The sequence below is a fragment of the Gossypium hirsutum genome, chromosome A01 (assembly GCF_007990345.1).
Source record: "Gossypium hirsutum isolate 1008001.06 chromosome A01, Gossypium_hirsutum_v2.1, whole genome shotgun sequence".
Classification (NCBI taxonomy): domain Eukaryota; kingdom Viridiplantae; phylum Streptophyta; class Magnoliopsida; order Malvales; family Malvaceae; genus Gossypium; species Gossypium hirsutum.
The window spans coordinates 109,703,905-109,730,823 of NC_053424.1; the positions used below are offsets into that span (position 1 = coordinate 109,703,905).

The following is a 26,919-nucleotide window of genomic DNA, read 5'->3' on the forward strand; positions in this document are numbered from 1 at the left end:
TTGTAGAATAATTAAATTATTTGTTTCACTAATGATATTTTAGCACATTAAATATGTATTGCAATTTAAAAATAATAAGGTAAGTTTTATATTATTTTTATAATATTATATATTATGATTTTTTAATTCATATAATAATTATTTTATTAAGAATGTTATTAAATTATATAATATTTTATTAAATTGTATTTAATAATTATTATATTAAAAAATGATTAAATTATTTATTTTTATTTTATTAAAATATATTTAATAATAATTTTATTAAATTTTAATAACAATAACAATAATTATCTATCAAAAAAATTTAAAGCATTTTCAACGGTTGTTTTGGTTGCTTATTACAATGTTTTTTTTTGTCTTGGCAGCCCTTTTTTTATTCATCTTTTGGATGCTATTAAAATGTTTTATTGATCAGAGTGATGAGGGGCGGATCTGGGTAGAATCACATTTTGGGGCAAACCGATGATTTTATTTCGTAATCTTTTCAATGTAAATACCAGCTCCTACCATACACTCATTTGTTGTCTTATTCATGTACAGTTTCTCTTTTCTTCCCTTTTTTTTTTTTTGGTGGTTGAATTAAATATGAGAACTATGAGAAACTGAATAGAATATTTAAGGATATCAAGTTATTTTATTAACGCATTACTTTAACCTAGGGATAGATTGCAAAACCTCTGCACATTCAATCATGTCCTTCTACAATGGCGATTTCTAGAGAAAAAATATTGTAGTATTCCAATCTTATAGTGAATGATTTCTAGAGAAAAATATTGTATTATCTCATTAACGATTTCTAGAAAAAAAAATATTGTAGTATTCCAATCTTGAAAATTATTCGAGGAACATTCCCAGGAACATATGAATATTATGTTTAAATGTGAAATATAATTCTCAAGTTATTTATTACTTCTTATATTTTATTTTTTATTGTAGAATAATCAAATTATTTGTTTCACTAATGATATCTTAGCATATTATGTAGTGCAGTTTAAAAATAATAAAGTAGATTATATATTATTTTTATGGTATTATATATTATGATTTTTTAATTCATATAATAATAATTATATTAAATTATATTTAGTAATACTTATGGTAAAATATGATTAAATTATTTATTATTTTTAATAAATTATTTTTAATAGTAATCTTATTAAAATTTAATAATAATAACAATAATCATCTACTTAAAAAATTCAACTAAGGGTATTCTGGTCATTTTAGTTTTTTTTCTTATTCTATTACAACATCATTCCATTCAAACAAACACAAGAATTCTATTACAGTTCTATTCCATTCCATCCAACCAAACAGTTGAATTACTTATTACAGTTCTATTCCATTACAGCTCTATTCAATTACAGCTCTATTCCATTACAGTGAACCAATCGTACTCTTAAGGTTTTGCCCATGCAATTGCTATAGAATAAAAAAAGATTCTTACAAAAAGTGGTTATTGTGAGGGTAACTTACACCCAACCTCATTAAACCATAAATAAGTTTATATTTTGGTTACTTAACTTTAAAAAAAATTACAAAATAATCATTGAATTATTCGAAAATTTTTATTTAAGTCATCGAGCTATTTAAATCATTGTTGTATGGTCTTATCTATTTATTCCTCCTGCATTAATCGAAAACTCACCTTCTCTTTCTTTTCTATGGTTCAAATTTTTTTCATAAAATAAAAACATTATTCTACGAATCAAAATCTAAACAATACTTTCTTCATTAATCATTGGTACTATTCGTCAAATCGACTTGGATCTAATATATGTTCTTCTACTCGTCAAATAGGTATTGATCTAGCATACCGATCGATCATCGCTTGAAGCTCATTACCCGGATTTAAAAAAAAACTTAATATCTCAATGATTTAAATAAAAACTTTCTAATAACTTAGCGACTTAAATGAAATTAAACTTCCGAATAATTTAATAACCATTCATAACTTTTTAAAATTAAGTGATTAAAATGTAAATTATTAATAGTTTAATAACTTTAGGTATTATTCGGTGTATTTAAAAATAAAAAGTAGGGCATAGACTACAAGTCTAACTTAGTAGATTAAAGTCAAATTAAAAGTTTGGCATTGTTGGAGTGGAAATGGAGCGTGCTCCTACAACACCAAAATCAGCAAGGATTCCTTTAGGACAGAAAAGATTACTTCGGTGAAATTTAGGATGGGTTTGGATAGGTGGTAAGATGTAGTGCAGTACGACACGTTTAGTTTATTTTTTATTTTACGCTATAGTATTACTACAATATCTAATATTACCGTCATTGTTATTTTTATATTAATTGCAAATAAAGGCATCGTCCATCCAAATCGACCCTTAAAAGTATTTACTTCGAGATTCTTCTGTTGAAGCAAATTATCCTCTCCGTTTTGGCAAAACGGCATGTTTAATTTTCCCAACTCATGACTGTGTGTTTGGTTTAGGTTTTTTTTTTTTTTAAATTGCAAACATAAATTAGTTTGATTTATATGCAAATTAACCCTCAATTATCAGAAGAAAAAAACACTACTTTCACCAAAAATGGAACTCTGGGATTTACGCCACTTTCCAAGATATTGCTTCTGGGAATCCAAAGCTAAAAAAAAAACATTCTAAGAGCCATTGACAGTGGAACACATGTTCACCATAAATAATCATGAAAGATACTTTAAAAACGTGAAAGTTATCATCTTTACACCATCATTACAAACAATGAAAAAGGTCAGGAGGAAAAACAAAAGTCGAATTTTACGTAGTAAATTTGCCTGCTTTAATTTTTAGCACTATTGCAGATGGCTTGACTTATGTTCATGTTATTATTATCTGAATTTTCTTTATATTTTTATATTATATATCTGTTTAACATATATACTTAGGCACAAATAGAAAAAAAAAGTATAATGTTTTAAACAATATTAGAAACGGATATGGAAGAATGCTGGAAGCCATTGCCAATTACCAGCCAAAACAAGTGATAAGCATATTATAATAAAAAAAATACAAGAAGAAGAAAGAAGGGAACATTTTTACAGGGAAATTTTTTGAATATTTAATGTTCTTCACTCAATTATCTATGCGAGCAATAAGACAAGATAGATATGTGTATTACCTTGTCGGAATTGTATACCTTAAGAGCTTCAGTACGTGCACATTTCTTTCAAGGTTGCACTTGCAGCAGCAAATGGGAAAAAAAAGAAAAGAAAAGACTGATCCTTGCCCCGGCAAACATGAAAGGGTGAAGGGGTATTTCATTAACCTCTCTTAGGGTTTCTCAGAGAGAAATTTACAGAGTCTATTTGACATACTGGCCGCCTCCATTACTTCAAAGACAAATCATTTTATAAGTTGGGTAGGTAAGAAGAAGTACATCAATGGAGGTGGACAGAATGCCAAATTGGCTCTGCAACAAAGCCTCTAAGAACCCCTAGAAAATACCCCCAAAAAGAAAACAGCAAAGAAAGACAAGTACTTCAGATGGAAACTTGAGGGTAAAACTTAAAAAGATAGTTAGGTTTGAGCCTTCGAAAAAAAAAGGAAGGGTTTATAAGTAGAAAGAGGGTGCATGAGCGTGCATGGTGTTGTACGACTTAATGAATACGGTGGTTGGCGTTTTTGCCTGCAATTTTTTCCACAAATGGTCAATTATTCAACTAATACTAAATGTTGTCTACCTTGGAAAAGAAGGTTGCCCTAGGCTTTGAGCCTTTTACAATGAAAACCCAACTGTAACCTTAACAAAGAATATATGTTTTTTTATAAAAAAATTATATATTTCATTGCAGACGGCAGACAATTTAGTTTCATTGACTATGGGATTTCAATTCATACGTCTGTTTTGGGGTTTGGAAATGCTCTATTATTTGGTCCCTAGGTTCAAGGCAAAGAATGGGTTGTGAGCTGTTATGTTATTGTCTTCCACTCAGTACTGTTGCTGTTTAATCACTTTGTCAACTCAGCTTCCAATTCAAACTTCCTTTGATTTAGTATTTTGCGAATGATTAGTGTTTTTCTCAACGAATTTAATGGTCATTTCAAGCTTACTATTTAGATGATGCCTGAAAGCCAGATTATTCCTTTCCCATTTCAGTTTTCATAGTCCCCCCCCCTCCCTTTTTTGTTGGGGAGGGGAGGGGGTTGGTGGCATGCAGATATGCGTTTTTCAATGCCATGCTGCACTGTAGCGCATGCTGTTATACAAGGGAATCCGTGAGGTGTGTGTTAGATTAGAAAATGAAAAGAGATTTGAAATTGAGGAATCAACTTTATACAGCTCTACTTCAAGCTTTCTCATGGGAAGAATGAATGAGCCTTTCTCATTTCTACACGCATAACCAAAATTAGTGCTCCTTTCTAATACGCATAATTGAACAGAAGGAAGTCAGAACTTGGTCATGTAAAAGACTAGGAATAGCAATGGGGTTTAACTTTTTATTTATTTTTGAGTTTTAAAATTATTAGTGTCTACCAAAATACTTTTATATGAAAAAAATATTTTTTTAGACATAAATTATATTAGGATGATCCTAAAAAGTATAGTTTTTAGACACCAATAAAATAGTGCCACATCATTAAATTTTAAAGATAATAGAATATTGTTATACACTCATTTATATCTAATATCTTCTCTAACTTAATTTAATTTTAATTAAATTACTTAAAATAATTAATTTTTTAAAATTATAAACAAGCATTTTTTCTCCTTTTACAAATTTTAATCATTTTGTTTTTTGTTAATATTTTTTTATATTCATGCAACCAATTTAAAAAAATAGTAATTTTTGTGCAATTCTTTCTACGTCATTAATACATAATTTTGATAATTATTTTACTCTAAACCCGAACCCAGAACCCCAAATCTTGAACTTGAACTCTAAACATTAAATCTTGAACCTCGAGGTTTACGGGTTGGGATTTAAGGTTCAGTGTTCGGGGTTACTAGTTATGAGTGTGGGGCTCATGGTTTAAAGATTTGGTTACGGATTTGTATTTAGGGGTTGGGATTCTATATTCAGAGTTCAGGGTAAAAAAGTTACCAAAATTATGTGTTAATGGCATGGATGATTTTGTTGAAATGTGATTAAATAATTGAAAATGGGTCATGAATAATGTGGTGAGAAAGGTCTATAAAATAATTTTTCTATGGATAAGTGTATACTAATAATTTCGTATATTTAAAATTTGATGATGTGGCAAAATTTTATTGGTGCTTAAAAACTTAAATTTTTAGGATCATTCTTGTGTATGTTATTCTCTTACTATAAAAATTCACCTTAGAAGTAATCGTTAATAGTGCAACATATAATTAGGGATGAACAAAACTCGACTCGATTCAAAAAAAGTTTAGAATTTTGAATTAATAGAATCAAGTTATTTGAATTATTCGATTTTTTGAGTCAACTTGAATAAGTAATTTGAGTTTTGAGTTCGAGTCGAGTTGAATTTTACAATTCGAATAACTCGAATAATTCGAATAATAGATTGGTGTAAATACTCATTCCTTGTCAATTTTGAAAATAAGCAAATTGGTCTTTCTTTCAACAAAAATACAAAAAAATTCAAATTTTGTATTTTAAAAAATTACAATTTTTTTAAAAAAATTCTAAAGAATATATAAAGAAGGTTAAAATTTTAAATTTTTTTCTAAAATAATCATTTTGGGGTTTAGTTACATATTAAATTTTCTTATTTTTTCTTATTTTGCTTTAAAATTCTTTTCAAATAATATGATTTTAAATTTACATGCTCTAACATAGAAGTAGTTGTATTGTAATAATATTTTAATTTGACATGTTTAATTTTTTTAATTTAACTTGAATAATTTCACTAGATTCAACTCGAAATTTTTTAAATCAACTTAAGATGTTAAAATATGACTCGTTAACTCGTATAATTTTATAGGACAAAATTTTTGAAAAATATAATCCTATCAAATTTAAGGATTGGCATTTGCTCTTATTAATTGTTGTAGCAAAGCACGGTTCCAATATATATTAATTCTAGCATGATATCCAGTAATTAATTTATCTTAACCAATTTTATTTCTCAATAATGTAAATAAGACCAAATAAAGCTATAGGATGAAACCTTAATTTATAAAATTGTTTGAGTTAAATTAAAAAAATTGAACATGTTAAATTAAAATCTTGTTACAGTATAACTAATTCCATGTTAGAGCACATAAATTTGAAATCATGTATATTTGAAAACTTTTTCAAAGCAAAATAAGAAAAAAAATACTTGATGAACTTGTATCATTAATTAACTTATTTCGGTCCCGAAATTATTATTTAAAAAATAATATTTTTTAACTTTCTTTATATATTCTTTAAAATTTTTTAAAAAATATATAAATTTTGGAATTTTTATAAATAGTTTGAATTTTAAAAATTATTTTGAATCTTTTATAATTTTTTTAGAGAGATCAATTTGCTCATTTTTAAAATTAACAAGGACCAAAAAGGTATTTATATTAATTTATTATTTGAATTATTCAAATTATTCGAATCGTAAAATTTAACTCGATTCGAACTTAAAAATTAAATTAATTATTTAAGTTGAATAAAAAAATTAAATAATTAAATTTAATTAACTCAATTTTTTTTTAAAATTTTCAAATTGAATAAAATTTTATTCACCTTTTTAAGTATTTGGGCTTCTAACTTAATAGGTGGCTCAAGCATAAGATAGAACTTGAATAGAAGGCCCTTACAAATCAAGGTGCAAGGAGAAAGAAACAAAGCCCATGAAGCAGTACACCAAGCAATGCACGTGTGATGATGGAAAACGTTACGTTTCCAGCACTGGGGAGCCATTGAAGAAAGTTGAGTTGAGCCATGGCCTTATCTCCAATCCTCCATACAATTCTCACCACCTCTGTCTCTGCCCCATCCCCTAAGCTTCCCCCTTCTATCTCTTCACCCCAACGCTTTCCCTTCTTAACCAAACCCCTCCGACCCAATGCCTTCAATCTCTCAACATCATCATCAGCTCCTGATCAGAAATGGAGGGTTAACGTTTCTTTCTTCCCAGCTTTTTTAAACAAAGGCAAGGACGCTAAGGTTCTCAAGCAAGACCTTCTTGATTGCATTGCACCACTTGACCGAGGTGCCGATGCCACCCCCGAGGACCAGCAGAGAGTTGATCAGGTGGGTTTTCTTCCCTTTTACCCCCCTCATTTAGAGAGTGAAATTCTCGATTTAAACCTGGTTTTTTCATTGATTTTGTGTTATTGAATTTGAAAGACCTGTGTCTATAATCCTAACAGTTAGCAAGCAAACTTGAAGCAGTTAATCCCACAAAGCAGCCTCTGAAATCTGATTTACTAAATGGAAAATGGGAGCTTATTTACACCACTTCCAAATCTATTTTGCAAACTCAGGTTACTAAACTCACTCTGCTTTCATGTTCTTTTTGCCATTTCTTTAGTTTAATTTGAAGTAATATTTTGACAGAGACCCAAATTCCTAAGATCTTCTACAAACTACCAAGCAATCAATGTGGATACATTTAGGGCCCAAAACATGGAATCTTGGCCTTTCTTCAACCAGGTAATTTTTAAATGGCTCTCATTCCACCATTGGGTTCCAATTTTTGTAATGAACTTCTTGTTTGTTGTCTTTTTTTTGGTTACTCATAAATAACTTTTCATGGCCTTAGGGGTCTATTCATTGGCATGCCTAGTGATTTTTTTTAATTTGGAGAACATTAAATGATTAAAAAAATAGTAAATTTTGACTTCCTTCTTAAATATAATCTGATTAAATTGTGAAAATCGACTATTATGCTTTTGTAGGTTACAGCAGATTTAACACCTCTGAATGCAAGGAAAGTGGCTGTAAAATTTGATTATTTCAAAATTGGAGGTTTGGTAAGTTGAAATGTTTGAATCAACTCATAGTTTGGTATCTAAAATCTTGTTTCTCTTTTTAGTTCATATTATCAACTTTGCTTCTCCTTCTGCAGTTTTAACCTGGATTTGCTGTTTGAAGCATGAATTCCTATATTGCTGTATTAATTAAGAGTTTTGATATCCGTAACAAGATCAGCTTTAATGGTGGAACTTCTTTTTTTTTTTAACATGAAAAGCCTCCAAAATGTTTTTTTTGGAATTTGGGTGTTTGGACTAGGGAGCTGTGACAACCCAACCTAACATGCGGGGCATGAGTCTTGTCGTGAGAACATAAGTTTGAATTGTTTTCTTTAGGCCCTCCTAAGGTCCCCTCTTGTTGAGGAGTGTACTCATTTGTGTTATGATATAGAGTTCGAATCTCTAGAAGCACACCTGAGGATGACAAAACCTTGAGGGACCTGTAGGGGCTTAAAGAGGATAATTTCGGCTTATGTTCTCACGGTGCAGCCCGTACTCAACGAGCTGGCTAAAGATATTCAAACTCACACCACAATACAAAAGAGTGCACTTTGCAAAACAGATGCTTGCCGATTTCTTTTTAAAGTTTGGATTTTATTAGAACATGTAAATGGCTTGTAAAATGACCTCTTTTAGTTCCAGTACTTACTTTACAAAGCCATGGATAACATATTGAAGGTGAGATAAACAAAAAATTGCAGAGAGGGCATTTTCTTTGCCTTAACTTATGATTAGCTCTCCACGTCTCCATCCATTAATTGTAAAGGAATAAGAAGCATAGAATATTGTCTAAAAGCCTATTGTATTGTATGCTTCATATTTATCTTGATTTGCAGATACCTATAAAGGCACCTGGAAGAGCTCGTGGTGAACTAGAGATTACTTATTTGGATGAAGAACTGAGGTGAGTTAACATCCCGAGATCAAAACGAAATTTAAGTATTCCCGAGCCAATGTAAACCTATTTTATTCAAACTCGGATACGTCTCCGACATGGGTATGCTCAACTTTTCCCGAGTTTTTCTCTATATATATGTGCCAAATATGAGTTCCGGAAACGAGTACTTTTTAAGTAAAAGGAAAAGCCCGAAACAACAATATGAATGTTGATTTATAGTAGTTAATTGTTGGTGTGTTTAAATTGTGAACAGGATATCAAGAGGTGATTTAGGAAACTTGTTCATCTTGAAAATGATCGACCCTTCTTACCGCGTCCCTGTCTAGTGAAATGCAGCATTAGCATCATCGCTCTGCCATTGAGCTTTACTACCAATGGATCTACTCTTACAACAGTGGTCTTGTATTTGATACACAGCAGACAGTCATTTTTTATGTTTTATGGCTTTATATATATTTCATGTAAAGATTTGTATTTGATACGCATACATTATATTACAACACATTTTTAATAAATAAATCATATTGACTTATGATTTATGTGCATGTTTTATCAGTATATATTTTTTTTCCTTACCTTTGTCGACGGTTAATATAAATCGACCAAAACAATCTTCATCAGGAAAACATAAACAAAAGATATTTAAGACAGTCTTTTTTTGACCAATTTAAGACAAAAAAAAAAAGAAAAAAGGAAAAAGAAAAACAGTGATTTAAGACAAGGTGGTCAACTAATGTTTTATGAAAAGGTCATTATCGGATAAAAACCATGAGAAAAACAAGTAAATGTTTTGCCAAAAAAAAAATGCTGGGAAATCTATGTAAAAGAAAAAAAAGAACTTTTATTTCAAGGAGTTTGGATTGTGGATTAAGAAAATATTTTTTATTTTCATTTAAAATTCGATTTTAAATTTAATAAAGTTATTTTTGAGTATCAGAAACAGAATGTTGTGTAAAAAGAACGGCTATGATTATAAATATAGTACAAACTTTGGGTAGTAAAATCAATCCAAGGTAAAAATATTTGAAGTTTGTACTTGTTTGTAGCAAGTTCGTTTTTGTCGTGTCCTCAAATTGGCTGGGTAGTAAAAGGAAAGTTATGCCCATCTCGCTTTCTATATTTTTCTTCTCCTCTCTCTAATTCCCAGTTCCTTTGATTTGATTTCCAGTTTTCTTTATTAGAATTCTGTCTCAAAAACAAGAGTCTTTTGAAACCAAAAGCTAAAGCAATTTTTTTTTTTAACTCAACAGCTTGATTTTCTTAAAGTCATCCCCAGCTTATTTTTTTAATTCCATTCTTTAATAATTGTTTGTAACTACTTGTTTGATTGAGTCTACTACTTAATTATGGACCCAATCTTTGAATCTTGAACTCCAAACAAAAAAGAAAAGAAGAACAAGAAAAAGAAAAAATGTTTGCAAAGTTGCCGGTTACCCACCAAAAAGCTTCAACTTTGGGGTTTAGTCATTTGATTTCCAGTAATAAAGATGTTTCCAAGCTCGGGTATTTCTCAATAAACTCTGCTTCATGCCATAAGCTAAGGTTCAAGTTTGTGGGAGCTCATGGGGATAGATGGAAGCATACCAGTATGTTTGAATTCTTTTTTATTAAGCTATATTATTATTGCTGTTGTCAGGTCTTATCATTTTAGCTATTAAGATGAGATGCTGTCTAAATTGTTTGGTTTTGCTGATTATAGTTGTCCTAATTGTAGCAGTTTACAATTAATGGAATTATTCTCAATCCATTGAATTCAGCGCAGATATCTATAATATAGAATATAGTTAGTTAGCAAAACCCAAGACGCTTTCGATACTTTAAAGTGGGATTTCCTTTTTCTTGATTCTTAGTTCTATATTTATACCTTTTGTTGTATTGACAGATGCTGTGCAAGAAAGCATAAATTCGTGGTTGTCAAAAACCCAGCATTTTTTGACTGAGGTAACTTTGCCTCTAGTAAAAACTGGTCAAATTGGAAAGCCTGATCCTGGAAATGAGGTTGACACTCAAGACATGGATGACATATTCTTGGGAGAACAGACTATTGCTAGTAGTATGCCTAATGGAAATCTATCATTTGCTGCTATTGTGTCTATTGAGCAGTTTTGCAGGTGAAATTATCTTTTACTACATCTTTTACTACATGTTTCTAAGCATTCTGTGAAATACGGATTTTGGCATGAATATTTCAAAATCCAGTGGTTTCAATTAAAAAAAAAAAGGAAGCAGCTGAAAGCTATTGGATTAGGGTTTGAATCTTTGAAGTTAAGTTTGCAGGTTGAATGGATTGACTGGACAAAAGATGCAAAACATATTTAAAGCTCTTGTTCCTAAACCTGTGTATGATGATGCTCGTAATTTGGTGGAGTATTGCTGCTTTAGGTTCTTGTCAAGGGATGCCTCCTCTCTTCATCCCTGCCTGAAGGTCTGTACTTTGTACAACTATGATCATATGAAAAATTTATGTTCTTTCCTTTTATTAATATTATGCTCATCATCGTCATCATTTTCTTCCTAAGATCATACAAGCCAGCTCAATGAATGATACGAGTGAGGATGATCTTATGACCTTTTTTGTAATTTCTGACATTTGTCCTTGTGTTTCGTACTGGTTGCATGTGTTTTGTGTCATCAGTGTATGGCTTTTGCAATATTCACTTTTAGTTCTACACATAAAATGTGAAGACAAGAAAGAAAATTGTTTTGATTATTAATAATTTTGAGAACTTGTAAATAGTGTATGATTGGCATTTCCACTACCACTGTCACCAGTTTCATGAGCTGCATAATGAGTAGCTTCCCCCCTCAGTTCCATTTTATGTCTTGGGTGTCATGAAGTTCCTGATTAGCTGTTTTTTGGAACAAATTTTGTTTTATTTACAGGAACCTGCATTCCAGAGACTAATTTTCATCACAATGATTGCTTGGGAGAATCCTTACAGTGGTAAAAATGATTTGCGTGCTCATGCTTCGAGAAAAGCTTCTTTTCAGGTTCCTTTTGCTATCTTTTGAAGTATTCTGAAATTAAATCACACACCCCCACCCCCCTTTAAACACAGAGTGAGAGAGAGGGAAAAGTGCCCTTCTTATCATTCAACATGGAGTTGCAAGAGCATGAGTCATGAAATTAATTATTTTCTTGGTGATATTGAAGGGAAAGCTGGTGGGAGAAGAAGCCTTCACTCGGATCGCTCCTGCAATTCCTGGTGTAGCTGATCACCCTACAGTGGATAACCTTTTCAAAGCTCTTGCTGGTGATGAAAAGGGCATCTCGTTAAGAGTGTGGCTAACTTATATTCATGAACTTCTCAAGTAAGTTCTGGTTTCGTACTACTATTTGTTCACATTAAAATTTCATGGTCATAGGTGAATCAACATGAGATAAACAATCAGTAATAGCTCAACCTCGCAATTTTATAAGCATTACTGAAGGAAAGGGGAAAACCCTACATGACTAATGTAATAATAAGAATATTAATTGAGCTGGTCTTGCCTTTCATGAGTGTTGGCCTGCATTTTTGCATTTGTTCAACTGTTTCCACTCGTAGAACCATCCAAAGTCCAATATAAATGGTATGGGGTTAGAACAAACAGATCCAAACTTGCTTAACTAGAAGAGGTCCAGTTTGTTTTTCCCTTATTGTTTGCTCTATGCACTCAATTTTTAGCTTAAGCTTCTAAATGATATCCTTTTGTTTCTGTTTTCGTATTTCTCTTCTATTTCATTATTTCAACACTTGTACATTTAGTAAAAATAAAAAGTGTTTAAAATCGGTATATCGGTTGGTAGATTCTGCATACATTTTAATGTGTATCTTTTGTTTGTTAGGCTCATTTCTGTTAATTAATTCTTCTTAAATTCATTATGGTAAGCTTGATTCCTGCCGGTTTTAGTGTAGAGTGCATGAAGCAAGGAAATCATATCAAATCCAAGAATATCCTCATCTCTCAGAGGAAAGAATTTTGTACACTGGTTCTAGCAGGAAACAACCTGTTCTAAAATGGGAGAATAACATGGCATGGCCAGGAAAACTTACTCTAACAGATAAAGCACTGTATTTTGAGGTACTTATCATCCGCCATAAGGTGTTTATCAATTTTATATTGCAGCCTATAATACCATTTTCATGAGTTGGCTGATGTTGCTAGTTAATAAATGCATAAACATTTTTCCTCTTTTTTTTTTTTTTGTTTATTCTACTATCCCTTCCCGCAAATAAATGGGGAGTGAGGACCTTTAGCATACAAAGAAGAATGGTGTGCAAGTATCCTGCTCCATTTAGAAATTTAATTAATTTATTGGTTTCAATCATGAAAATGAGTAACAAGGTTTGAAATTTTTTAGCAAGTTTGTTAGGGAACTTAGAATGATTTTATGATCTATTGGAGCAGTCCTTATATTTGATTTAAGGGTAGAACAGCTGCAGTTCACTATAGAACTGTTCCAATTTTTGGGCATAAAATTGTAGTTGATGTTAGTGACTGTCATGTTCTCGCAGGCAGTTGGAATTCAAGGTCCGAAAGAAGCAATAAGACTTGATCTTACAGAGCATGGATTGCAAGTGAAGAAAGTGAAAGTTGGACCTTTCAATTCAGGGGTTTTTGACTCTGGAGTAGCTGTTTCATCAGGCCCAGGGTGAGTTTCTCTAGTCTGGTTTTAGTGGTTGAAAATACTAAGCTATATGTAAAGTTTCTTTTTTCAGTGATGTGGTTTAATTTAGATCCTTTTTCTTTTTCTATTAGAATTACTGCCATATGAATAAATAATTATATATTTGAACTTTTATTCAGGTCAAAGTGGGTGCTGGAGTTTGTTGACTTGGGAGGTGAATTGGGACGAGATGTTTGGCATGCATTTATCAGTGAAATTATTGCTCTACACAAGTTTCTTAGCGAGTATGGACCAGATGATGATGACCAATCGCTATTTCAAGTATTTGGTTCTCACAAAGGGAAGGACAAGGCAACTACAGGTGCCATTAATGGCATTGCCAGGCTTCAAGCACTCCAATCTTTGCGAAAGTTGTTGGATGATCCAATCAAACTTGTCCCGTTCTCCTTTTTGCAAAATGCACCCCGTGGGGATGCTGTTTTCCAAACTCTAGCTGTAAATTATTGGGGTGGTCATTTAGTTGCAGAACTTACAGATGCAGGTTATCCTCAAGCTCAAGGAATGAGCCCTTGCAAAGAGGAATATGAAATCAGTGATCACGTGTTTGACATAGATGGTAGTGTTTACTTGCGGAAGTGGATGAGATCTCCATCTTGGGGTTCTAGTGCTTCCATTAGTTTTTGGAAGCATTCCTCTGTTAGACAAGCAGTTGTGTTAAATAAAAATCTTGTTATAGCTGATGAGACCCTGGTAGAAAGGGCAGCAACAATCTGCAAACAGAAGTACCAGGCTGCAGAGAGAACTCAAGCCACAATTGATGCTGCAAAACTTCAAGGAATACCCAGTAATATTGACCTTTTCAAGGTTCGGCATATATTTCTCTATGTTTTGTGTTTCTCATTGGTTCCATTGAGTTTATACATATAACCTTACATGTCAGTTGATTTTCTCTATGCAGGAACTTATTCTTCCCTTCGCATTAACTGCTAGGAATTTTGAAAAGCTTAAACGCTGGGAGGAGCCGCACCTGACTCTCTCTTTTCTTGCATTCACTTATACGATTATTTTCAGGTACACACTTTGCATAAATTATTTCTAGGCAAACAATACCAACATTCTAAATGGCTGATATATCATTGGAGCAAGATGATGATTCATTCATGCTTTAAGAACAGAGATGTTACAAAATGTTTACAATGACCAAATTTGTCCATTGCTCTTGAGCTTCGGCTCTCGGGGAACGAAATGGGATGTGGTATAGTTACTTAAATGTGATTTTGTTGTTTTTCACTCATATTCCTCCATGTTAGCACACTAAGCTGATTGCTTCAATATTTACTCCGTAGGAATCTGCTACCGTATGTGTTTCCCGCAACATTGATTGTTTTAGCCATTTGCATGCTAACCCTTAAAGGGCTCAAGAAGCAGGGTCGTCTGGGTAGATCTTTTGGAAAAGTCACGATCTGTGATCAGCCACCTTCGAATACTATTCAGAAGATTGTAGCTCTAAAAGATGCGATGCGTGATGTGGAATGCTATCTCCAGAATCTGAATGTTACTCTACTGAAATTACGCACGATTCTCCTAGCAGGTCAGCCTCAGGTATGATGTCATGAGCCTTGATGGAACTAGTAAAGAGTGCAAATGTACTAAGAACCTTTCGTTCTTTTATGGTCCAAATTTGAATTAAATTATACTGGTTTAATCATTTTAACAGGTAACAACTGAGGTTGCACTGGTGTTGTTATCATCTGCAACCATTCTTCTCATTGTTCCTTTCAAGTATGTTATTGCCTTTCTTCTATGTGATCTCTTCACTCAAGAGCTCAAATTCAGGAGGGAAATGGTTAAAAAGTTCTTAAGTTTCTTGAAGGAGCGTTGGCTCACCGTGCCTGCAGCCCCTGTAATAGTATTACCGTTTGAGGACAGGGAATCCGGAGCTGCAAATCAAAGAAGCCAAATGGATAGGAAAAGTGATACGAGTCACAAAAGCCCAAATTCTTGAGGGCAAGGCCCAATAAGAAGATTCCAAGCCCAATCAAGAAATCCACCCATACTTAGTTGAAAATCAGGCCAAATTGTTAAAGTGGCCCAAGTTGTAAAGTTTTATTTTTATTTATTTATTTATTTATTTTATTTAGTTTAAATGTTTATCCAAGAGTCCCAAATAAAAGACCCTTGGCCGAATTTCCATATTAAAATAATTAGGAGTTTTTTTTAGTTTTAGTTTTAGTGTTCTAATTAAATTAGGAAAACATTTGAAAGGCCTATTTATATGGCTTGGCCAACCACCCTACATAACATTACAATTACATTGAAAATTTCAGATTTGATTTGAGTGAAAATTCTCTTTGAGTTCTTCAAGGATTTTCTCTTGAGTTTTCTTTAGAAGTTGTTTTAACAATCTTTTTGATTGTGGGGGCCATCTTCAACCTTCTTCTTGCCATTGATATTCTTTGGAGGGGAGATTAGAGCCGTTTGAAGGGAGTTGTGAGATCTTTCGAGATTTCAAGGCTTCTTAGGACTTATCTTTTAATTTCTTACTGTCAATTCTTTCTTTATTTCTACTTGTGCTGAATCATTATCTAATCTATTTTCTGTTCTTATTGTGTTTTCAGCCTTTTTCTATCTTAAGGAATCAGCCCAAAAATCCCCAATTTCTAGGGTTTTTCCATACTCTTTTTGGGTGAAATTAGATTGTCGAAATTTGGGGAAAACTATCTTGGTGTTCAATTGGGCAGAATCACAATCTCCTTGAGGGTTTCAAGAACCCTAACACTTATTTCTATTCTCAATTTGATTCTTTGCTGATTTGGGGATTTTATTTCAGATCTGAAAATTCAAAAATCTAATCTTTTAATTTTCTGTTTCGTTTCAGATCTAATTGTTTAGGGTTTTCGTAGGAGTTTCTCGTGACTTGGCAACTCGATCTTGGTCCGTGCGCAACCCCGTATCATTTGGTATCAGATTTTGGGCGTTTTGGGTGTTCTTGGTTGATTTCTAAACTGATCTCTATTTTTTAAATTACAAACAGCAGTTTTACCCAGAAAAATTTTCGAAAAAAATTTATTTGAGTGGGTAAACGTTTTCTGATTGATCTGAAATTTTACATACATATTTTTAGCACTATTATTGAATATACAAAAATATTTCCCGCAAAAAAATAAGTCGAAAAAGTAAAAAAATTGAAAAAAGACTAAATCCAATAAAAAATTAAAAAAATATTCAGCGGGTTGAATTTGGTGCCCAAATTTTCCAGATCAAAAATTCAATATTTGAAGACATTTCAGATTTAATTTTGTGATTTTTTGAGATCGGGAACACCTCGAACGAAGTTGTCAAGTTACTCCACAGTTTTTCGGGTTTTCTGTTTTCAGCAATTTTTATTGATTCTTAGCTGTAGGTTTTCATTTGTTTGCTTTTTATTATCCTTTTAAAATATCTAACACCTTCTTGTTTCTTGTGTTAGTAGGATTTAAACGTGTGCACAATCCTTCCTCGGTGCAACACGAATCACTTGGTGTCTCGTCAGTTTTTGGTATCCTAGTGCAAATTAGGATTCTTTGGTAGTTTGGTTCACACTCTCTAATTGGTTGATATAAACTCTGATAAAGAACTCACAAGATTGAATTCGACCTCATTGAGAATTTGATTTTTCTTTTTGAGTGATTAATGGTGAGGTTTGCTAACTTTTATTTTTGAGTGTTGAGTGTTTATTTTTTACAGGTTTTGAAGATGTCTAAAGGTGATAATAATGATGCACTTATGAAAGTCCAACAACAGTTAGACAGACATACTGCTGCAATCACACAAATAAATGCTACACTTCAAGCATTGAATACTACTTTGAATGAGGTACGAGTGAATCAAAAACATCAATATCGAGATCCAATTAAGGAAGATAGGGATAACCAGCCCCATAGGTGCAACCCTCAACGTGTCCCTAGAATGGATGATGATTGTCATGATCATGGACAATCATCTTTGGCAAAACCAAAGAGCGAGCAGCAACGAGAACATCTCTTTCATACTCGTTGCCACATACAAGGTAAGCTTTGTAGAGTTATTATTGATGGTGAAAGTTGCTCGAACATAGCCAGCACGACGATGGTGGAAAAGCTTTGCTTAACCACTACCAAGCATCCACAACCTTATCAACTACAAGGGCTTAGCAACGAAGGCCAATTTAGGGTCACTCAACAAGTGCGCATCGCCTTTTCTATCGGTAAGTATCAAGACGAAGTTGTGTGCGACGTAATGCCTATTCAAGCCTACCATTTGTTGCTAGGAGAACCGTGGCAACTGGATCGAAAAGTCACTCACGATGGTCGTACCAATAGGTATTCTTTCAAGCATCAAGGAAAGAAACTCACCTTAGTGCCGCTCACTCTGGAACAAGTCCATGAGGACCAAATCAAACTGAAAAATTCTGTTAAAACAAGTGAGAAAAAGAAAAAGAGAATGAAAAAGAGCAAAAAGAGATTGAGAGTGAAAAGGAATGTGAAACAGAAAAGAAAATTGAAAAAGAAGTTGAAGAAAGAAGAGAAAATGAGTTAGAAAAAGAAACAAAAGAAAAAGACGATGAAAGGCTAGTGAGGAATGTTTCCACTAACCAAGATATGAATTTTTCTTGTGTTGCTACTTTTCAGGTTCCCGAAAGATCGAAAGATAACTTTCAACTTCAATACCTCTCAAATGAAAGACGCTTTCATACGATCAACTTAGGCAAAGATGAAATCACACTACATGATCCCGAAGGTAAGCGAGGTAAGGAAATTTTAGAAACCGAGTCCAGTGCAGATTTGAAAATTATTAATAAAACTTTTGGTGACTTAGTTCTTAAAAGATCCCCTCATTTTGATCCGATTAATTGTTACTCTTCGATTGTGGTTGATAAAGTCATTACAAAAAGAAGCGTGATTTGTTATTCTCTTGATTTACCTTGTGTAAAATCCTCGAATTTGTCCAAATCTGTTTTGGAGAATAAGGTAACGAAATTTTCCAAATTTGTTTTCAATTTATATTCGTGCCTTAAACAGTTTATGTGGTTGTACATGAAGTTTGAGTTCCATTTGACAAAGGTTAACTCAACAACGGAGATTCGACTACACTATGCCCCCGATGAGCGAAGGTTTGTTTTAAATGAAAAAGGTAAAATCGACCCTTATTCTTCTGCTTATCGAGGTAAGATGCTTGAAACCTTTGAAACACTTTTGTACTCCTCGGATAGTGATAAAGATCGTGTTGATGAACACTTAGATCGAAACGTGCTTGACTGTCCTATTTTATTTATTGATGATCTATCTGTTTTGATGGTTGATAAAAAGATTCTTGTTTTTGATAATGCATGTGTGAGTGAATCTATAGACCGTCGATTAATGAATGGTATGATTATGCAACTCTGTGAACCATGTGAATCTTTTCAAATACCCACTTGTGACGATTATGTTTACCATTTGATTTATTACTCGCAATTTATTCATGGTTTGTGGGAACAATGTGAGACGACTGAATGCCTTAAAACATGTCCATCTTTGTTTCAAATATTTGACGAGGCAGTGGTGAGTAAATTAGATTGTTTGCATGGTAATCTGAATCTGTCCATTCACATGCGTTATACCTGTTCTGTTATGCTTATGATTGGACTACAAGCTTGTTTCCGTTGCTATTTACTATCTCATGGCTATTCTTTTCAGTGGACTCAATTGCCATTAGTCCCGTTCGATAGAGGAAAGTCGAGTTCATTTGATTTTTCAGATTCGAGGACGAATCTTTTTGAGGAAGGGGGAATGATACGAGTCACAAAAGCCCAAATTCTTGAGGGCAAGGCCCAATAAGAAGATTCCAAGCCCAATCAAGAAATCCACCCATACTTAGTTGAAAATCAGGCCAAATTGTTAAAGTGGCCCAAGTTGTAGAGTTTTATTTTTATTTATTTATTTATTTTACTTAGTTTAAATGTTTATCCAAGAGTCCCAAATAAAAGACCCTTGGCCGAATTTCCATATTAAAATAATTAGGAGTTTTTTTTTAGTTTTAGTTTTAGTGTTCTAATTAAATTAGGAAAACATTTGAAAGGCCTATTTATATGGCTTGGCCAACCACCCTACATAACATTACAATTACATTGAAAATTTCAGATTTGATTTGAGTGAAAATTCTCTTTGAGTTCTTCAAGGATTTTCTCTTGAGTTTTCTTTAGAAGTTGTTTTAACAATCTTTTTGATTGTGGGGGCCATCTTCAACCTTCTTCTTGCCATTGATATTCTTTGGAGGGGAGATTAGAGCCGTTTGAAGGGAGTTGTGAGATCTTTCGAGATTTCAAGGCTTCTTAGGACTTATCTTTTAATTTCTTACTGTCAATTCTTTCTTTATTTCTACTTGTGCTGAATCATTATCTAATCTATTTTCTGTTCTTATTGTGTTTTCAGCCTTTTTCTATCTTAAGGAATCAGCCCAAAAATCCCCAATTTCTAGGGTTTTTCCATACTCTTTTTGGGTGAAATTAGATTGTCGAAATTTGGGGAAAACTATCTTGGTGTTCAATTGGGCAGAATCACAATCTCCTTGAGGGTTTCAAGAACCCTAACACTTATTTCTATTCTCAATTTGATTCTTTGCTGATTTGGGGATTTTATTTCAGATCTGAAAATTCAAAAATCTAATCTTTTAATTTTCTGTTTCGTTTCAGATCTAATTGTTTAGGGTTTTCGTAGGAGTTTCTCGTGACTTGGCAACTCGATCTTGGTCCGTGCGCAACCCCGTATCAAAAAGCAACCAGAAAGAAGGCAGATCAGTTACGCGGCTAGAAAGTTTTTGACATCCAGTGTAGTTTTATACTGAAAAATCTGTTCAATATCGTATACAGAGAAGGCAAAGTTACATCGAGTTTCTTCCTCCATTTTTGTATAGGCATCATCAGGATGGCCGATGCTGTCACTCTTCCCGCGGGGGGAGGGGGGGTGGGAATGCGGCCTGGTCTTGGTATGCCCAAGATTCATCTTAGGAGTGCTTACCCTTTGCTTTTCTGTTGCTGCTTGGCCTGTGGTCTCAGTGATAGGACCAAATTTTCTCCATCATGTCTCTATAACAAGCTTTTCATGTAAATGAAGTTATCTGCTAAACGATAATGGAAAGAAGAAAGATCATAAAGATAAATTTAGTTTTTAACCTATACTCATTTTCTCACTTTGGTCCTAATTTTTTTATCACTTCGGTTAATTTCTTTGGAACGAAAAAAAAAGTTAAAAGATTTTAGTAGCATTGACAGATTGGTAAAATTGTGTACAATTGCGTTTCCAAGAAAATATATTTTACTTAAAAAACGGTGCATCTAAAAGCAATTTCATTCAAAAATACTTTAGAGAAAGCAATGGAGCTCATTAACAATGTTCCAATTATACAATAGTTCACATGCTTCTTTATTGAAAAAACAAGTTGACACTTTATTGAGAAAATGTGAAGCTTTTTCTCTGATTTATTCACCAATCGTTACAGGATCATGAACGTTTATCCTTATCAACAACAACAGCAACCTTCTTCTGTTTGGCAGCATAACTCTTGCCATGGAAATCAAGAAAAAGAGCCAAAAGAGAGGCATTGAAAACAGCATTGAAGCACCAACCCAACATCCCTGAACAACCCAATCCACTAAAATGGTAGTACAGCATCATAACAGAAACCATAAAGCTAAACATGAACTGCACAATCTGGCAATTTGTAACCAGTCTCTTCCACTTGGGACGAATCCCCATTGCACACAACAAATAGTAAAAGTACATTATTAAATGTACGGTGGCATTGGTGACGAGTGCTACCGGGAACAGCGACTGGGATGTGCGTAACCAAAGGTAGCACATAACGACAACGGTCCCATGGTGGTAGACGTGGAGAAATGTCAGCCTTTGCTTAGAATTACTTAAGATAATCAGAAGGGTATCGATGAATTCGAGAAGCTTGGAGAGATAGAAGATGTTGGCCCAGAAAAAAAAGGGACCCGTGGGAGGGGTGTTGGGGGGGAAGCAAATGATGTGGGGTAAAGGAGATGGAAGGGATATGATGGAGAGGGTGCATCCAACGGCCATGATGAGGGAAATAAGGAAGAGATTGAGGGAATGAAGGGCTGTGATGGGTTTGAGAATGTTGGGACCAAGGGAAGGGAGCGGTGCTCGGGAGAGGAGGAGCGTTAGTGTGAGGTAAGAGAGGACTGTGAGAGCGAGGAAGAGTGGGGTGGAGCCGAGGGTTTGACCTTCCGTCCATTGGAAATGGAGGATTTTGGGGTGGTTCACTAGCCAATACTGGAGAGACGAGTAGATTTGGTCCATGCTGAAGCTCAGAGCCACCAGTTCTGATAGTAGAGACTGCCGGCTGTGGTGGTTGGACGATGGATGAGGGGGTGGTTCAATGCTCTATTCAATGGTTTCTATGCTATCCTTTCGTTTAACCTTCTTTAATGTCGGGAGACTATTCCTCATTTATTATTTTATTTATTGAATAAACTATATTCATGGTCAAGCAAAAAAAGAAAAGAAAACCAGAAACGGTGCTTTTATTGTCTTGCATTTTTTTTCATCAACAAAAAAATCGTATTAGGTTAGGGGCAAATTTATTTAAATATGTTAAAAAAAAATAAAAATTGAGAAAGTATGTCATTTAAAAAAATTATTGATCTATGTTAAGAAAATATTATCAAATTATTTAATTTTAAATAGTTAATTATTACGCTGTTCAGATTAATAATTTTTTATGTTTATATACTAAGGTTGAAGATCGAATTTTGAAAACACGCATAAACAACTTAAGCAAAGGTGCACTGGAGGTCATTCATGGATACTTGTGAGATGTAGACTTTTTATATGTGACTTGTATACTCGGGGGACTAAATTGGATTCCCTATTCATCAATGCTTTGGTCGAGAGATGGAGACCGGAGACGCACATGTTTCATCTCCCCTTCGGCGAGTGTACATTTACACTCGATGACGTCAGTTTACAAATTGGTCTACAGATTGATGGGAATGTCATTACGGGGCCAATTGTTAGTGCCGGTTGGAGTGCAACATGTGAGCAATTGCTGGGGAATGTACCGAACAGATTTAGGGGTAGTCAAATCGAGATGAGATGGTTGGATGACAACTTTCAGACTATCAAGGCTTCAACGAGTGATGTTGAAAAGGAGCAATTCGCACGCACATTCATCTTAAGGTTGATCGGTGGTCTGCTAATGCCAGATAAATTTTGCAATCTGGTACACTTGAAGTGGCTACTACAACTAGTCAACTTGAGAGAAGCGGGACGACTTAGTTGGAGATCAGCGGTGCTGGCGACATTGTACCAAGAAATGTGTACCGAGAAAAACTAAAATAGGCAGTTGCATGTTCCTTCTTCAATTCTGGGCAGGTATCGACTACCATTTTTTACACCATTGAGTGCAAGTCCCTTACAAATTCTCACACGTAACATGGTAAAATTCATTTAATAATATTGTCACCATTTTGGAATTTTTATTGTTGTAATTTTGAAATAACATATTTTTTGAATAAGTGGAATAACCCCGTAAGCCACAGTAGTATATCGACCGAACTTAAAGATATCTAATTAGCTTTAGATGAAGAAACCGAGGAGGAGGTTAGTTTATTAATTTCATAGTTATCGGTTTTTTATTCTAGCATTTGAAATTAAATATTAGGCTTTTGCTGAAATTTATAAATTCGTATTGCAATTCGTATGGATGCCATACACAGATTTGAGGATTCAAGAATGTGTCCTGGAGGAATTTTTGGCCAACCGCAGCATCTGGCACGTGAAAGTGTCATTGATCGTTTTGCAACGGTCGAGATGCACAAATTCAACCGAGTGATGCGACAGTTCGGGTGTACACAATGTATTCTGCAACAACCTCAAGAGCTCGATGACCTACACAAGAACGACATGCGGGGGAGACCAGATGAAGATTAGGCAACATTCCACAAGAAGTATATTGAGTTATGGCCGCACAAGTATGATTACTTGCCAACGCGTGAACCGTATCTGACATCAGAGTTGGCGACATCTTCGGATTACATGGATTGGTTCAAGCATTATGGGAAGCTATGTCTACTGCCAACTTTAGAAAAGAGTAGGCAATATCGCCGTAAAAGGCCAAGACGAGAGCCTATCAATCTCAGGTCAGTAGGACATATCACATACAAATTGACATCTGCTCCACATGCACACGCGAACCCGGTTCCTATGCAACCTCCCGATCAGTATGGTTCATTTATTCCTGTCACTAACCTATTTTATTTTACACCATCATCACAATACGCACCAATTTATTTTACATTTGCACCACAACACGCGCAATCATTCATTGCACCAACATAGTCATCACCATTTTATTTTACATAAGCACCACGACATGCACAATCATTCTCTGCACCAACACAGTCATCACCAATTTATTTTACACAAGCACCACAACATGCGCAGTCATTTCCTGCACCGATACCTTCTCTAGTGATATATTTCACACGGCTACCACCCCTTACATCGTATTATACACCTTATGCGTCATCGCCCCATGCGACACCATATAGTGGCCCGCTGATAGTGTCGCAAACACCCCCAACAACATTATTTTTTTGAGTTGGGTCGTCCTCGCAAACGCCGACTTGGTCAGGAAGGGATGCACTATGGCTTCTGGAACATGGTCCTAGTCATCCACGGAGGGAGGAGATGAGGTCATCGATCAACCCCAACGTGCACATGAAGAAGAGGCTGAAGTCCCAATGGAGTTGCAAACCCAAACAATGTGACGAAACCGTAGGCGTACCAGACGCGCACTCGGTTGTGGCATACATTCGGGGGATCGATAATTATGTCCATTTGTAATTTTACGAAATTATTTACTTCGTTTTACATTTACAATTTACACTTATTTAAAATATATATCTTGTTTACTACAATTTGGATGCATATACATAAGTGTTTAAGGATTTTGAATATGTTGAGTCATGCTACAAACATTGTAATTCTTGAAGGATTTAAATGAAAATTTAGTAAATTAATGTTGTATATGGTTTGTGTGTTTTTTATGGTGAATTTTTTTTTGGTAAATTCAAATATACCTTAAAACTATAAAAATGTCTATCTTTATAGAAAACGCGACCTACAAAATGCGTTTTCCTTTCTCTCTCCAAAAACAACATGGATCGGTAAATTTTAAAAAAATTGCCATACTTTCTCAATTTTTATTCTTTTTCAGCATATTTAAATAAATTTGTCGATTTTAGGCATTTTTCTTAAAAATATATATTTTTTAACTTTTATGAATTTTTACTTTTTAATAATTTTTCGTAAAATTATGATTTAAAAAATATTTTTAAGTATAGAAAAATAAATCATGAATTTTTTGACTTTTATTATAGCTTTTTTATAATTTTAGTTTTTTTTATATTTAATGTTAAAAAAAATTCTAAAAGAGCTAAATTGATATTGTAGTTATAGTTCAATGACCAAATTAGCTATTAAGTTTGAGTTAATGTGTCATTTCATCAAATCCGTTAGTGATTATTTTATAATTTTTCATAGTTAGGTCATCAAAACAAAAACTTAGTAATAATTGGATGATTAACGTTGTAGTTTACCCAAATATATTTGAGGAATAATGTCTTAATGACCCACATTAAGATCCATTAACGAGTAAGTGATGAAATTAGAATAATTTAGTGATTAAATTGTAACTTTTTATAATTGAGTGATCAAAATGTAAATTTACTAATAATTGAGTGACTATAGGTGCAATTTAACCAAAAAAAATTATCTATTTCAATTATTTTCCTGGTTTTTCAATTTTCAATTATGATTTTACATATCAATTGGTGTCTATCTTTCATAGAAAATGACTGATTTGTTTTATGAAAAATAACTTAATTAATGAAAAATAATTTACTAATGCATAAAATATGTCATATTTTTCTTCTAAAATTTACTTTTTTTTGAAAACCATAAATTATTTTTCGGAAATAAATCATCTATTACTTGATTTTTATATAAAAAATTAAATTGAATCAAGTTTAAAAAATGTTATATTAATAATAAATTTTTAATTTCAATTTTTTCTAAAAGGACATTATTTAATTTTTTAAGGGAATCTGGGTTATTTTATTGATAATAATAGGAACATAAACGAACCACACAATTAGAAAGAATTCAAAACCAAACAAACAAACAAATAAAATAACGAAACTAAACATAAAATTAACAACCCAACATTGAGTTGGCATCCACTTTCCCTTTCCATGGGCAATCAGCAGCACCATTGAATCCATAACGGCAACCTCTGTTCCTAGGCAACAATCATACCGTTCATCGCCCCTGATCTCAACCGAGACCCCCCAAAAATCGTCGAACACCCAAAGAATTTAGCAACCCATCACCACCTCAAAAGTAACCCACCGATCTTTGTACCCCCACCCTAGATAGTAGTAGCCCTCAATACCCTTCCCCCCTTAAAACCCCGTTAAAGTTTCTTGCGATGCCATCAGAGAACATCTCCACCATTTCTTTCCCCTTCCCCGAACTGTCGTTCGCGCCGGTCGTTGTCCATCGCATCCCTCGCAAAGTCCAACACACACCCTTCCAGATAAGTACTCCCACCTCTCATCAACCCCTCTCTTGATAGCATATGTGCAACTCTATTCGCATCCCTGGGAACATGTCTAAATGAGCATCTTGTGAAACCTACTTTTTTCTTTGCATTGTATATATAAGCCCCTATAACCGACCCATCTTCATTGCAGGACCTCATCTTTTTTATCACCGACAGGGCTTCCCCTTCCACTATCACCTCTTGAATCCCTAAATCTTCCCCCAAACTCACTGCCTAAAGACATGCAAGGGCCTCCACTACAAAACTCGTAGGTATGGACAATTTACTATTGTTTTTTAGCCTACCACTTGACCCTCCCAATTTTTTATAATTATCCTCGAGTATGATCTCCTATCATTCCCTTGAAATGCTGCATCAAAATTTATTTTGAGGAAAGGATCCTTTAGAGGCCTTCAACTTTCATTCTTAACCCTTCGAACATGTAATTTCCTCTGAACCACATCAACATCTCTAATGTAGGACTCAACCCTATGAATTATGTCTTGAGATGATAAGATCCTCCTGTCATGAATTAATCTATTTCTTGTTAACCACATATACCATAGGGTACAATATAGAATGTGGAAACAATGTAATTAAGCCATTCTTGTAAAGATCCATTAGCAATATCATTAGGCCATTCGAAATCTAACTTTCTCCATATTTCCGCTATAGAAGGACAGTCTCCAAAAATATGCTCAGTGGTTTCGACATCTCTTGTACACTTGGGGCACATTGTTGAACTTCACAACCTCTTATTGTACAAATTATAGTAGCTAGGGGTGTAATTTTTAAAGATTCTCCATGCTGTAATTTTTATTTTCTCTAGTAAATTGATCCACCAGAGTCTCTTAAAGAAAGTTGTATAATTATTGTTTCTACCAATAGACTTAGCATTCTGAATTAA

At 33.7% G+C, this 26,919-nt stretch overlaps 3 protein-coding genes and 1 long non-coding RNA gene across 4 annotated transcripts; 3 read left to right on the forward strand and 1 right to left on the reverse strand.

Moving 5' to 3' along the window:
• Positions 1-6,668: 6,668 nt before the first annotated feature.
• LOC107925347 (probable plastid-lipid-associated protein 4, chloroplastic) lies at positions 6,669-9,302 on the forward strand. The gene is made up of 6 exons (XM_016856008.2): positions 6,669-7,150; positions 7,270-7,383; positions 7,457-7,552; positions 7,798-7,872; positions 8,709-8,776; positions 9,024-9,302. Exons 1-6 carry the CDS (start codon positions 6,839-6,841, stop codon positions 9,094-9,096), a joined length of 738 nt encoding a protein of 245 aa, XP_016711497.1. The 5' UTR covers positions 6,669-6,838; the 3' UTR covers positions 9,097-9,302.
• Positions 9,303-9,693: 391 nt separating this feature from the next.
• Positions 9,694-20,556, forward strand: LOC107925464 (uncharacterized). Its single transcript, XM_016856163.2, has 12 exons — positions 9,694-10,356; positions 10,653-10,881; positions 11,048-11,195; positions 11,654-11,761; positions 11,925-12,082; positions 12,670-12,835; positions 13,270-13,406; positions 13,562-14,246; positions 14,341-14,453; positions 14,729-14,984; positions 15,100-15,355; positions 20,156-20,556. The coding sequence occupies exons 1-12, from the start codon at positions 10,182-10,184 to the stop codon at positions 20,200-20,202; spliced, it is 2,478 nt and encodes an 825-aa protein (XP_016711652.1). The 5' UTR covers positions 9,694-10,181; the 3' UTR covers positions 20,203-20,556.
• A 201-nt stretch (positions 20,557-20,757) lies between these two features.
• On the reverse strand, positions 20,758-21,943 carry LOC107925365 (elongation of fatty acids protein 3-like). Its single transcript, XM_016856028.2, has one exon. It carries the CDS (start codon positions 21,704-21,706, stop codon positions 20,882-20,884), a length of 825 nt encoding a protein of 274 aa, XP_016711517.1. The 5' UTR covers positions 21,707-21,943; the 3' UTR covers positions 20,758-20,881.
• A 3,570-nt stretch (positions 21,944-25,513) lies between these two features.
• LOC121229250 (uncharacterized) lies at positions 25,514-26,919 on the forward strand. The gene is made up of 2 exons (XR_005926948.1): positions 25,514-26,284; positions 26,688-26,919. It is a non-coding gene; the product is annotated as an uncharacterized lncRNA (long non-coding RNA).

Bases quoted from the DNA above. Each gene is read 5' to 3' on its own strand.
- LOC107925347 (XM_016856008.2), top strand. From the start codon at position 6,839: ATGGCCTTATCTCCAATCCTCCATACAATTCTCACCACCTCTGTCTCT. The intron at 7,151-7,269 runs GTGGGTTTTCTT...TAATCCTAACAG, and splicing joins ACCAGCAGAGAGTTGATCAG to TTAGCAAGCAAACTTGAAGC. The intron at 7,553-7,797 runs GTAATTTTTAAA...ATGCTTTTGTAG, and splicing joins CTTGGCCTTTCTTCAACCAG to GTTACAGCAGATTTAACACC.
- LOC107925365 (XM_016856028.2), bottom strand. From the start codon at position 21,706: ATGGACCAAATCTACTCGTCTCTCCAGTATTGGCTAGTGAACCACCCC.
- LOC107925464 (XM_016856163.2), top strand. From the start codon at position 10,182: ATGTTTGCAAAGTTGCCGGTTACCCACCAAAAAGCTTCAACTTTGGGG. The intron at 10,357-10,652 runs GTATGTTTGAAT...TTGTATTGACAG, and splicing joins GGATAGATGGAAGCATACCA to ATGCTGTGCAAGAAAGCATA. The intron at 15,356-20,155 runs GTGATACGAGTC...CCGTATCAAAAA, and splicing joins AAGCCAAATGGATAGGAAAA to GCAACCAGAAAGAAGGCAGA.